This window comes from Erpetoichthys calabaricus, chromosome 4, assembly GCF_900747795.2.
Source record: "Erpetoichthys calabaricus chromosome 4, fErpCal1.3, whole genome shotgun sequence".
NCBI classification, from domain to species: domain Eukaryota; kingdom Metazoa; phylum Chordata; class Cladistia; order Polypteriformes; family Polypteridae; genus Erpetoichthys; species Erpetoichthys calabaricus.
The window spans coordinates 136,063,573-136,075,811 of record NC_041397.2 but is presented as its reverse complement, the minus strand read 5'-3'; the positions used below and the strand labels follow the sequence as shown (position 1 = coordinate 136,075,811).

Below are 12,239 nucleotides of genomic sequence, written 5' to 3'. Positions count from 1 at the left end.
ATGCAAAGATGTGATGTTTAATAATCTTTAAGTGAATTTACACTGAAAAAAATTAAGAAATGTCCTGCGTTGAACACCTGTAAATGTATAAATTGTGCTTTATTTGAGTAAAAAGTGCAACATAAGATGAAAACCTTGAAACAAAGCCAATAGTAGAATGTATAAAAACTTAAAAATGAAAGTAAAACTGAGTAACAAAGCACAATACAAAACGACCCAGTAAAATGTGTTCCCTTTTCACAAAATGCAAAGTAGACATTTGTATTTTGTAACACTAAGCATCCCCAGGACATTAAAGCATTGTCTTTGTTAGAACTATTTTAATTTTAGGGCCAGGGTCTGTTTCATCCATAACATTTACAGTTTGCTTATAAAAAAAAAAACTGAGAAGATCCAGTTTCTTGGCCATAATTCAGCAATCCTACTAACTTGCTCACTAAGGGTCATAGTCTGTGTGAAATTAGATGCTCAATCTAGACGACATCAACTTGTAAAAATAAGCTGTCTAAGACATAATGAATCTGACCTTAATCCCATCAGTTTAAATCATTTTGAATACTAGCTGTGGAAGGATATTATTCAAATCAAATTAGGCCCCATCCATGCTGCTAAATTTTTGTTTAAGAATGCAGACTTTAGTCTCAATTTTCACCTTTCGTCCAAATTACCTCTGAGTTTTTAACTCTCGATTTTTAAAAATGCCATTCAGAGCTATATACTTCTAAAAATGTAGCCTCAGCATTGTAATGTGGATGGGTAAAAATGTAGATTTTTGAAAACGCAGAGTCTAATCACACTCTGATTGGTTTGTACTTTTTATGCGGCCCTTCCCTGATTGGATCCTGCTCATTACAAGGTCTCATTCCCTGACTGGTAACCCTTCATGGAACAAAAATATATTCCAACATAACAGGGAATAAAAGGGTAGCTTTCCATAACACTTGTTGTGTTACGTACCTGAATGCATCTAAATTGCGTTTTGTAAAGTCTGAATATGGCATACATGCACGAAAGGCAAACAATTTACAAGTCACTACAGTTTTCAGATAAATCCTGTGGCAGATGCTGTTAACATCTCTTCAAAGATTTTTTTTGCTGATGTGTGCATTTTTAGTGTAGGCAAACATCTACGTCATATGCGCTTTTGGCCGTTGTAGTGTGGACGGAGTTCTTTTCATGAATGATGTGAAAACGTAGTAGTTTGAACATAGCCTTGGTCTTCAACATTATTAGTTACATGAAACTCAACATTCGGTACTTCAATGAGGGAAGAAAGTTGTGAGACTTTAATAAAAAATACTTTTTTATGTTTCCATGGCTTTAGTGATACCATAAACAAATCCAGCTCTAATTATTTTCAACAATGAATTTTTATTTATTTATTTATTTATTTTTAATTTAGCTCTGGACTTCTCCTTCTGGTGTAGACAGAAAAATGTTGCTAAAGTCATCATCTGTGTGTTTTTGACTGTTGGTAATGCTTGATTGCCATGAGGTCTATACATTTCCTTTTTCTTATACCCATCGTTTTTGTTTTTCCGATACCTTCTGACCATATAGAACTTGACACAACGCCTGTGATTAAATCTTTTAAAATGTTTTTAACAGCCTGAGAAATAGGGTGATTGGCTTTCAACGGACAACAAAATATCCCACCAATTCCATACATCCTTCCCATAAAAACTGGGGAACCATTACTGTCTTTGGAATCATAATAATAAATTAAAGGACTAGGGTACTGGCAAACACCTACTGCCTTTTAAGGTTCATGTACTACTTAACATGTCCAAATGCAACTTCACCATTACCTTACCAAAACTGAAATGAAAGTTGTTTTTTTGGGTTTGTCTTTTCAATATCCTGTCACAATTATCTTTGCTGAATGGTACATAATGAGATTTGCATAAATGATCTATTCACTTCATCCTCTACACAAATTAATCTTAAAGGAGGCATATGATAATTCCTTACTTTATGATGAGAAACAATATCATTATATGGGTATCCCTTGAATTAGAACAAAACCACTTCATGAAAAAAATCAGGTCATTTAATACCCTCTTTTGTGTTATTAATCATGATAAGGTTACAATTTTACAGTTATAAAGACTGTGTATGGAAGATTCTGACTGCTAGCGCTACTACAAGGTCACCTTTGCAGTCACTGTAAGTACACTACACTGTGATGCCCGATCACAGTCTCAGTCATTCTCATAGCTAACACTGCATTCATATGGTGTGGTTTGGTCAGCTACTTATGTATGTTGCTTGTGTATTCTTCTTACACTATCTTGAGGGTTGTAGCTAAAACATAATCACGAAATATCTGAAAAACCAGTGTTATGTATTGTGGTTGACATGTTCCTCAAATTGATATGCCTTTTCTTTTCCATTCAAATTATTGTGGCTACAATTGTGGAAGCAAATCATACTGCATATTTCCGATGTCGTCCCTGGCTTATGCTGCATAGCCTTGATTGGATAAAGCTTGAACCGTAAACAAAGTTGTGAAAAAAAGGCAGTCCTCATTTTAATGCCAGTGCTAAAAGGCTATAGTCTTCAAGTCCTGTCAATAAACTGGAAATCTCAGGAGCACACACAGCTGTTACAGCTGAAGTTTATATACATTTACGGCAAATTCTTCACCTTATAAGCCCTCCACAGATTTTATACTAACAGACTATAAATATGGCATATCATTTAAAACATCTGCATTGAGCAGGGAAAAAGTAATGTTTTCCAACAATGTTCACAATGAGAGTATTTCACTTTGTATTGACTATATCGCAATTCCAGTGTGTCACAAGTTTACATACACTTTGTTAATATTTGGTAGTATTGCCTTTAAATTGATTAACTTGAGGCAAACATTTTGGATAGCATTCCACAAGCTTCTTACAATAAGCTGCTGGAATTTTGGCCCATTCCTCTAGACAAAACTGGTGCAGCTGGGACAGGTTTGTAGGCTTCCTTGCTTGCACATGCTTTTTCAGTTGTGCAGACAAATTTTCAATCAGACTGAGGTCAGGGCTTTGTGATGGCCACTCCAGTATCTTGACCTTTTTCCTTAAGCCATTTTGCCTCAACTCTGGAGGTATGCTTGGGGTCATTGTCCATTTGGAAGACCCATTTACGACTGAGCATCAGCTTCCTTGCTGAGCTCTTGAGATGTTGCTACAGTATATCTGCATAATTTTCCTTTCTTAAAATGCCATCTATTTTGTGAAGTGCACCAGTTTGTCCTGCAGCAAAGCACTCCCACAACATGATGCTCCCACCCCCATGCTTGATGATTGGGATTGTGTTCCTTGGCCTGCAAGCTTCACCCCTTTTCCTCTAAACATAATGATGGTCATTATGAGCAAACAGTTTGATCTTGCATTCATCAGACCAGAGGACATTTCGCCAGAAGTTAAGATCTTTGTCCCTAAGTGCTATTGCAAACTGTAATCTGTCTTTTTTATGGCAGCTATGGGGCAGTGGCTTCCTTCTTGCTGCATAGCCTTTCAGGTTATGTTGATATAGGTCTTGTTTTACTGTGGCTATAGATACTTGTCTACCTGTTTCCTCCAGCATCATCACGAGTTCCTTTACTGTTGTTCAGGGATTGACTTTTGTGCCAAAGTATGTTCTTCTCTAGGAGACAGAATGTGTGTCCTTCCTGAGTGGTTTGAGAGCTGCATGGTCTCATGGTGTTTATACTTGTGTATTATTGTGTGTACAGATGAACATGGAACCTTCAGGTGTTTGGAAATTGTTCCCAAAGATGAACCAGATTTGTGGAGGTCCACAACTTTTTTTCTGATCTCTTGGTTGCTTTCTTTTGATTTTCCCATTATGTCAAGCAAAGAGGCAGTGAGTTTAATGGCAGGCCTTAACATTCATTCACATGTTGACTCCAATTAGGCTAATTGGCTATCAGAAGTTAATTGTCTATTTGCCTAAAGGCTTGACATCATTTTCTGGAATTTTCCAAGCTGTTTACAGGCATAGAATACAAAGTGTATGCAAACCTGTGGCCCAACTGTGATATAGTCAATAAAAAGGGAAATACTATGTCTATGAACACTGTTGGAAAAAAATATTTTTGCCCTGCTCAAAGTAGATGTCTTAAACGATATGCCAAATTTAAAGTCTGTTAGTATAAAGTCTGTGCAGGGGTTATAAAGTGAGTTTTAAAGAATTCACCCAAAAGTGTATGTAAACTTCTGAGTTCAACTGTAAGTATCAGCTAGAGTTTGTGTGTATTTTATGTTTTCTTGTTATATTTGCTGAAATTTAATTATTGTTTCCAAAGTATTTTTGTGATTAATCTCACCTTTGTTTATTTTTCTGTAAAGGCCATCTTGACGTCACAACTCCTGAACTCTTTGTCTTGCAGAGAGGAGGACGCTCAGGCAGTGGTATATCGAAGTTACTGGACTATTTTCTACTCTGGTCTTTGGATAATTCTCTAGGTTTGTGAATTTACCTTTTAATGCAACTCCTTTCTGCTCTTTTTGAATTCTTTTTGTTATTCTTGATTTTTGATATATACATTTATAAAGAGTGTGTGTTGCAATTTGGTTTTAAACCAGAGTTTCCCCCATTTTTCTCATTCTGCTGAGGCATTTCTATATTTTTTGAGACTGCTAAGAAAGTTTTGAATTTTAAAGGCCAGTTCTCCCATTTTTGGGCTGACTAGGCTGTAAGCCGGCAGCTAGCCATTGGGTGACTAGCTGGAATGGGGTCAGACTCCTCTGGGCTGGCCAGTGAAGGTGCTGGCCTGCTTTGTGGCTATTTCTTATGTTTGAAAATCATCCCAGACTCATTCTTCAAAACTATGACATTTTCTCATATTCATACATTTTCGTAAAGTGGCACTTTGTAATTTGTGGGATGCATGTAACTTATTTAGTAGGATCTTCCCTTTCCAAATCCACAATGGCTATAATTTAAATAGGTTTTATTTCTGTGCACGTTTACCTAGTGTTTTACCAGTCTTGAACACATCTATTGTCTATAGCACATCTGCCAATTCAGTTTTAACATATTTAAATCAGGCTTGTTTTTATTTATTCCTGTGGTTATCTGGTATTATTAATTAAATTCAATCATCACTGAAACTACAATTACAGCAGAGCAACATGTTAGGCTGGGAGTTACAATAAGTTAATTAATATAAAGTGCATCATAGGACAACAAGTATTTTTAATTATGTAGAGGAAACAAGAGTATGTATAAAAATAAAGTGGTAAGAGGGAAATCAACAAATCCTTTATTGTTACAACATTTTCTAACCTGCTTAATCCTGAACAGGGTTGAATTTGCAGATCTAAGACTGCAATTTGGTACATAAGAAAACGGGCGTTCTGAGATGTAGGTAGGGGCAAGATTGCTTAAAGCCTTATATACAAGTGGAAGTATTTTAAAATCGATTCTAAAGGGTACTGGCAGCCAATATAAAGATATTAGTACTGTAGATATATGCTCATATTTTTTTTTAGTTAATATTTTTGCTGTTGCATTGTGGACAAGCTGTAGTCTAGTTATGTCCTTTTTAGGTGGTCCTGATAGGAGAGCATTGCAGTAATCTAGTCGGCTAAATACAAAAGCATGTATTAATTTTTCAACATCTTTAAATGTTATAAGAGATCACAACCTTGCAATGTTCCTTAGATATAAGAAAGCAATCTTGATAATATTATTAATATGCAATATGAAATTACGGTCAGAGTCAATAATAATAACTAAATTCTGGACCTCTGGTTTGATTTGCAGGGCCAGATGATTAATTTTGTTTCTAAGATTCTCACTTTGTTTATTGCTGCCAAAAACTAACAATTCTGTTTATTCCTTGTTTAATTTAAGGAAATTCATATTCATCCATTCTGTTATACTAGTAAGGCAGTGGATTAAAGGGTTTAGAGCCTCTGGATCATCAGGCTCAATGGATAAACAGAGCTGTGTGTCATCAACATAGCTATGGTAATTTACATTACATTTTGAAATTATCTGGCCTAATGGAAGAATGTAGAGTGAAAATAATAATGATTGATCCCTGCAGCACACCATATAGAATATCATGTATTTTTGATATACAGTCGGCATAACTGACAAAGAATTTCCTTATGGTTATGTAAGATTTAAGGCAGCCTAAGACAGTACCCAAAAGCCTTAACCGCTGCCTAAGCCAGTTTATAAGAATATCATGATTTATAGTATTGAATGCTGCACACAGGTCTAACAGAACAAGTACTGTTATTTTATTTGCATCTGCATTAATCCACAGATCACAGTAGTAACAGGTCACTTGTACTTATGAATGTGAACAGCCAAGATAGCAAAATCTGATCTTAACAAAAAATCTGAATAGAGTGAACTTAGCTTTAGAATTGGCTTTTAAAAAAATAAACAAGCACATATACTTACTGAATTCTGGTAATCTGAGTTAATAAAAAAATTGAGTTAATTTTACTTTACTTCGTAAAAAATATTAAAATATACTTTTGATGTTTTGTGAAGTAGTAGTAATTACTTTCTGATCTTAAATCAAGAACTTTAGTAGTTCTTGCAATCCTTATAAAAGTGGTACCTTCTTAATGCAGTGGATCTCAGTGTTATTTCAAAACAAATGCATCCTTGGCAAACAGCAACTCCACTCCATGTAGAACATGTTCTACTTCCTTCAGAGTGGTAAGCGGGGAATAAAAAAAGGAGTGGACTAGGAAATTCAGAGTAGTCAGAAAATCAGAGCTAGGATCAAAACCAGTAAATCAAGAATATCTTTCGTCAGAATGTAAAACCAGAGAATTGAAGACAGAAAATAAAAACTCATTTGTGAACCAGGAAACAAACAAACAAATGAAAAACAGCAACATTTCCCTGAGATATCTACACACTTGGACAAAGTTTAAGTCTTGAATCTGGCTTATATATATAGTCACGTGTATGATGCTATTCAGCATAACTTCCAATAGCCTCCTAGCAATTAGCCATTGCATCTGGGCAAGCAGTACTCGGGTAAGAACCTGCTTAAAGCAAAAATGGCATCTTGAAAAATAGCCAAAACAAAAGGGTAAATAATTTTATCTTAATAAAAATCGTAATTAATTATTGTTCTATAGACAATAAATTATATATTTAAAATCCATAACTGTAAAAGTAATTAAAAAAATGTAACATTTTCACAAAAAAAATTCATAATAGTTACAATACAATGCCGATCTCACTTTGCCTCAGGGCACATGGACGTCTTGATCAGTAGCAGAATTTTGTGTTTGGATGTGTCCTTGTAGCGGGGGCATAAAAACATGGAACTAGTCTATGGCAACATGTTAAGATTTAATGGCTAGGTCACCACATGTTCATAGAGTTCATTTTCTTACACAGAGAACCATAGACACTTAAAATAAGTTACCATGTAGTGTGGTAGACAGTAAGACTTTTAAGAACTTTCAAAACTAGACTTGATATATTTTTAGAAGAATTAAGTGGATAGGACTGGTGAGCTTTGTTGGGCTGAATGACCTGGGGCCTCATGTATAAACGGTGCATACGCACAAAAATGTTGCATGCTCCCGTTTCCGCGCTCAAATCGCGATGTATAAAACCTAAACTTGCCACTCACATTTTCACATTAGCTAAATGCAAACGTACGCAAGTTCTCCGCTTGGTTTTGCAAACTGGCGGCACCCAGCATCCAAGCAGTGCTTTTGTTCCAGTGTGGTTTCCCTTTCTTTTTTAGATCCACATCCCTGATGCGGCTTTATCAAATACACTGAAATTAACTGCATATTGTTTATTAGTTTAAGGCATCTGATTGTAATTAACCTGTAACAATATAATGGTCCATGGAATGGGCAAACTATTCCAAATACCATAGCTGCTTTAGCATTGTTCCCCTCAATGCACCACTCAACGGAAGAATGTGGAAGTTGGCGAACGCACAGATTTATTCATCTGGATTTTTTTGTGTGTACGTACATTTCCACTTTTGTCCTTACGCCATGTTTTAGTGTAAATTCTACGCAATGTGTTATGCATGAGGCCCCTGTTCTTTTCTAGATTGTTCTAAAGTTCTAATTGTTCTAATGTGCATATGTGCAGCATGTGATGTCATGATGACTATATTATTTAAGTCCAAATCATGTACCTGAAAAAGTCAAAACTTTGTTGTAAATAAAGGGGAGACTCAGAAAAAAAATGTTCCACAAACAATTTAATTTAAAAGTGGTTTTAATTTCTAACCCAGTTTAGTGATTTTGAGTTAGAAATGGTATGTTTGTTTATCTTCCTCCTAATCTCCTACCTCTGGTACTTTGAACGTAGCTTCTGTCTGACAATTATTTTCAGTTTGCCAAATCTCCGGCACTCATTTGTCTATTGTGTATTGATCTTTTTATGGAAAGATCAAAACAGGCACAACACATGTGTCTTTGGGATTGGAGCAAGGATGGAACATTGGCCCGCAGCAGAGACAGAAAACCACAATTCTTATTATCAGCAAATGTTCAACTTCACGTTTAAATTTAGTCTTACAATTACACAATATATTGAAATTCGTACTTCTTACTTGCATGTCTCCCACAGGTTACTGACAGTAGAATAGCTACAACAGACAGTGAAAGCAACACAGTCATTAAATAAAAAAAACATACACTCATTGCAATAAAAAAGGGATACTCGCAGGACTTGAACCATGATGTTGCTGACTTGCAGTTGGACATGTTACCAGTGTTTGAATTACATTTTCTGGCAGTGGGCTAGATTTCTCCCTAATGGAACAACTAACACAGAGGTTTTGTTGATTTGAAGGAGATTTCTGAAGTTTGATGTCTTATGGATGATTGAGAAAAGCAAGCAGTTCCCGATGCGTCTTGATGAAGCCTATCCAGTGATTGAATGTTGGCCCAAAGAATGCTGAATAGAGGAAATTAGTGATTAGTGTTGTCTCCTCGCCTTTGCCTTATTCCTAGCTTGTTTTCACTTTTCCTCACTTCATTCATACCTAATGTATAGACAACTGATGATAGCAGCGCCATATTTAACAGGCTATAAGTCAACTATTGAATACTAGCTCCAACATTTGAATGGGTGTGGCATGCAGTGCTGGTCCTTGCAGATGTTTCTAACTTATAGACAGTTCAGTTTTTTCATTGGCAAATCCTTTTAAGCACTAGATTGAGTATTCAGCTCTCAATGGTTTAGCTAATTTAATATGGACCTGCTCTCATCGATTGTACCTAAAATTATTAAAATTAACCTTAAACATTTGTATAAGTAAAACATCGCACATGAAATTAGCCATCCCTGGAGTAGTGATAGTGAAAGGGTTTTAACATAAATGAAGAAATAAAAGTCGGATTCTACCTAAACCCAGGTCTAATAATGGTGTACTTTATACAACAAATAAAGACATGGGACAACAACAGCATTCCCACATAAACATATTTCATATGATTTCATTCAAGTAATACACCTTACACAAAGCTCAAGAAATGAGGTATGCTTTTACAATTTTGACCATAAATATTATACACTCTTAACTGTATAAATGCTCAATTACAAATAATTTTAAGCAAAAATGCTTTTTTGCTCTGAGATTAGAACATCACTTGGTCAAAGCAACAATTGAATAAGGCATAACCACAAGATTTTTAAAAGATTCTTAATCAAAACCTACCTTTTCTACATATTCAAACACCAAGTAGAGCTTCCCTCGTCTGCGAAAGGCTTCTTTTAATTCTACGATGTTCTCCTGCTTCAGCGTCCGAAGCATCTTAAGTTCCCGAAGCGTTGTCTCTTTGACCTCTTCATTTTCTGTTGGTACAAACCAAAGATAGTATTACTGGATGCCAGGACAATGCAAAATTCTGGAAGTAGCCTGCACACCAGGGCACAGGACCAATCACTCTGGAGCAGCCAAACAGGAAATGCAAGAATACACAAATGAGAGAAGTAGCAATGCATTGTGTTTACCAGGTTGGAATTATATAGTGTCACGGTGTGAAATTGTGAGCTACATGATACAGGATTATCATAGAATATGCAGGAAAAAATAACTGAAGTGGCAGTGTGATAAAAATAAGAATTGCTGGAAGGCAGTGAAATACAGTGAGAGGTGGCAAAGGCAGTACTGGTGAGATAATGGTAATAACGTAGAACAATAATCACAAAAGTAAAGGCTTAAAAAACAACAAAAACTACAGGTCAGTATAACAAGAAAATGTAAAACAAAACAAAAGAGGTGAATCGAGCAATGGTAAAATGGGAAGAGACAACTCAATCAGGCAATGAAGGCCAAAAGGTGCAGCCAGAAGGAAAGCACGTGGCCATGGAGGTACCCAAGATAAAAGGCACTTTACGTTGAAATTAGAAAGCTGCTAGAAAATGTGACTGGGATGAAAGCGACATAAGAAATCATGAGCTACTGGTTACCACTACAACATACATCACAACAACTGAAATGAAAAAAGAAATCTGTATTATTTTCAGCCCAGTAATAAGCCCCCCCACACTTTAGGACTTGTTCCATACTTTTGTAGTCTGTAATAGAACCATTACAGAAAGCTCCAATTTGGTGAAAGTTCAATAATGATCACAATAACAATTTATATCATTAATGCCACATTTTCATACATGAAAGAAACCCAAAGTGCTTTACAATAATGACAGTTAAAAAGAGTCTAAAGTGAACATGAAGATTAAAGAACAGTTATTTATTTACAGAAGGATATTTAAGAGAGTAGAAATGAAAACCAAACTGGTTGGATTAATAAAAAATGGTCAGATGGCCAGGGAGAAGGAGAAAGCAAAAACTCCATGTGGCTTATTGTTGAAAAAAATAAACCTGTCAAGCAATGTGACCAAATATTTTCATTAATATCTTCCTGTGAGCACAGCTTAATATTATTCAATATAATGATCTATTCATATGTAATAATTTTAATGTGTTGCAGAAGGCACTTGAAAATACTGTATACTTATTATAGTGGCATTTTTATTTATACTATTCACTTCTATTCAATTTATTAATTAATTCATGTAGTAAATAATGTACAGGCAACTTGGCTATGTACTTTTTTGAATCAGTGCATTACTGACAATTATAATATTAAAAAAATAAAATCTAAAGTTGATTTAAAATTACTAGAAATCATATCATTGTGTTACCTGAATCTGGAAGCCATCAAGTTCTGTATTTCTAAAAATGACTAAGAACCAGAAATGTATTTAATGTTTTTAAAACATACATAGTAATATGTTTCACCCATCCATTCACTGAATGCATCTAATCCAGTTGTACCTAACCTAGCCCAGAGTCTGCCCAACAGCACTAACCTCAAGGGAGAAATAAAATCCAAATACAATAGCTCACAAGAAAGGCCAAAATAATACAAAGAAATGAAAATGCTACACTACCAATCAAAGAGTATTTCGCTACCATCAAAAAAGTTTCTCACAGAGGGCAAGGATTTAAAAAAAAAAGAAAGTTTAAGCTTACCAGTTAGCTTGTCTCTTTATTACAGAACAGACTTCTACTCTTAAACCTGAGATCTCTGACCTATTGCTGCAGTTGTGCTGGAAGTGTCAAGAATCCATCAAAGCAAGCAAAAGCAGGATTTCTTGTTCATTAAAACCAATGGAACATGACTAGCACATTTCTGATTTCATTTTGGTATTATGACAGCTTTTAAAGAGCCTGTTCAATGATAGCCTACGGCACAGTTTACATACAGATTCAAACAGACTGACTTGACACACAGTGTCCTAAGACGTAAAACATTCAGGTCACCAGTATCACATTTTTGCTGTAACTGTAAAAAGGGAAAGAGAGAAATTGATTTTAGTTTATTGCCATATGTCATTTATTTATAGCCAGTGCTCAACTGGCAACCTGCTCTGCAAACAATCCGTTCGGCTTGTGCATGTCGAATTCACCGGCTGCATTTTTTTTTTTAATTAAATGGAACATTAAAAAAAAAATATTAGAACACACCAGTCAGCCTAACAAGGACAGCAAATCCTATTTACCTAGTTTTTCCGAAATAACATCAGGTTGAGTTTTGAAGGTCCCTGAAGTACAACTGTCTAGGCCACTACATGGTAAATTATTCCATATGTCATTGGTTCTCTATGTGAGGAAACACGTTAATGTTTGTGCATAATTTACCCTTAACACATTTCCAAATGTGTTAACTCAATTTAAAAAAAAAATGCCTGGATCCATTGTATTAATTCCTTTTCATAATTCAAGA

At 35.3% G+C, this 12,239-nt stretch overlaps 1 protein-coding gene across 3 annotated transcripts in view; it reads right to left on the bottom strand.

The window, feature by feature from the left end:
- Nucleotides 1-12,239, bottom strand: part of cdkl5 (cyclin-dependent kinase-like 5) — a 520,592-nt gene that overhangs the window by 114,187 nt on the left and 394,166 nt on the right. For all 3 annotated transcript variants that reach the window (XM_028799820.2, XM_028799821.2, XM_051927101.1), the window contains one exon: nucleotides 9,665-9,801. In XM_028799820.2, the coding sequence (XP_028655653.2) occupies nucleotides 9,665-9,801 (137 nt within the window). The remainder of the gene's footprint in view (nucleotides 1-9,664; nucleotides 9,802-12,239) is intronic.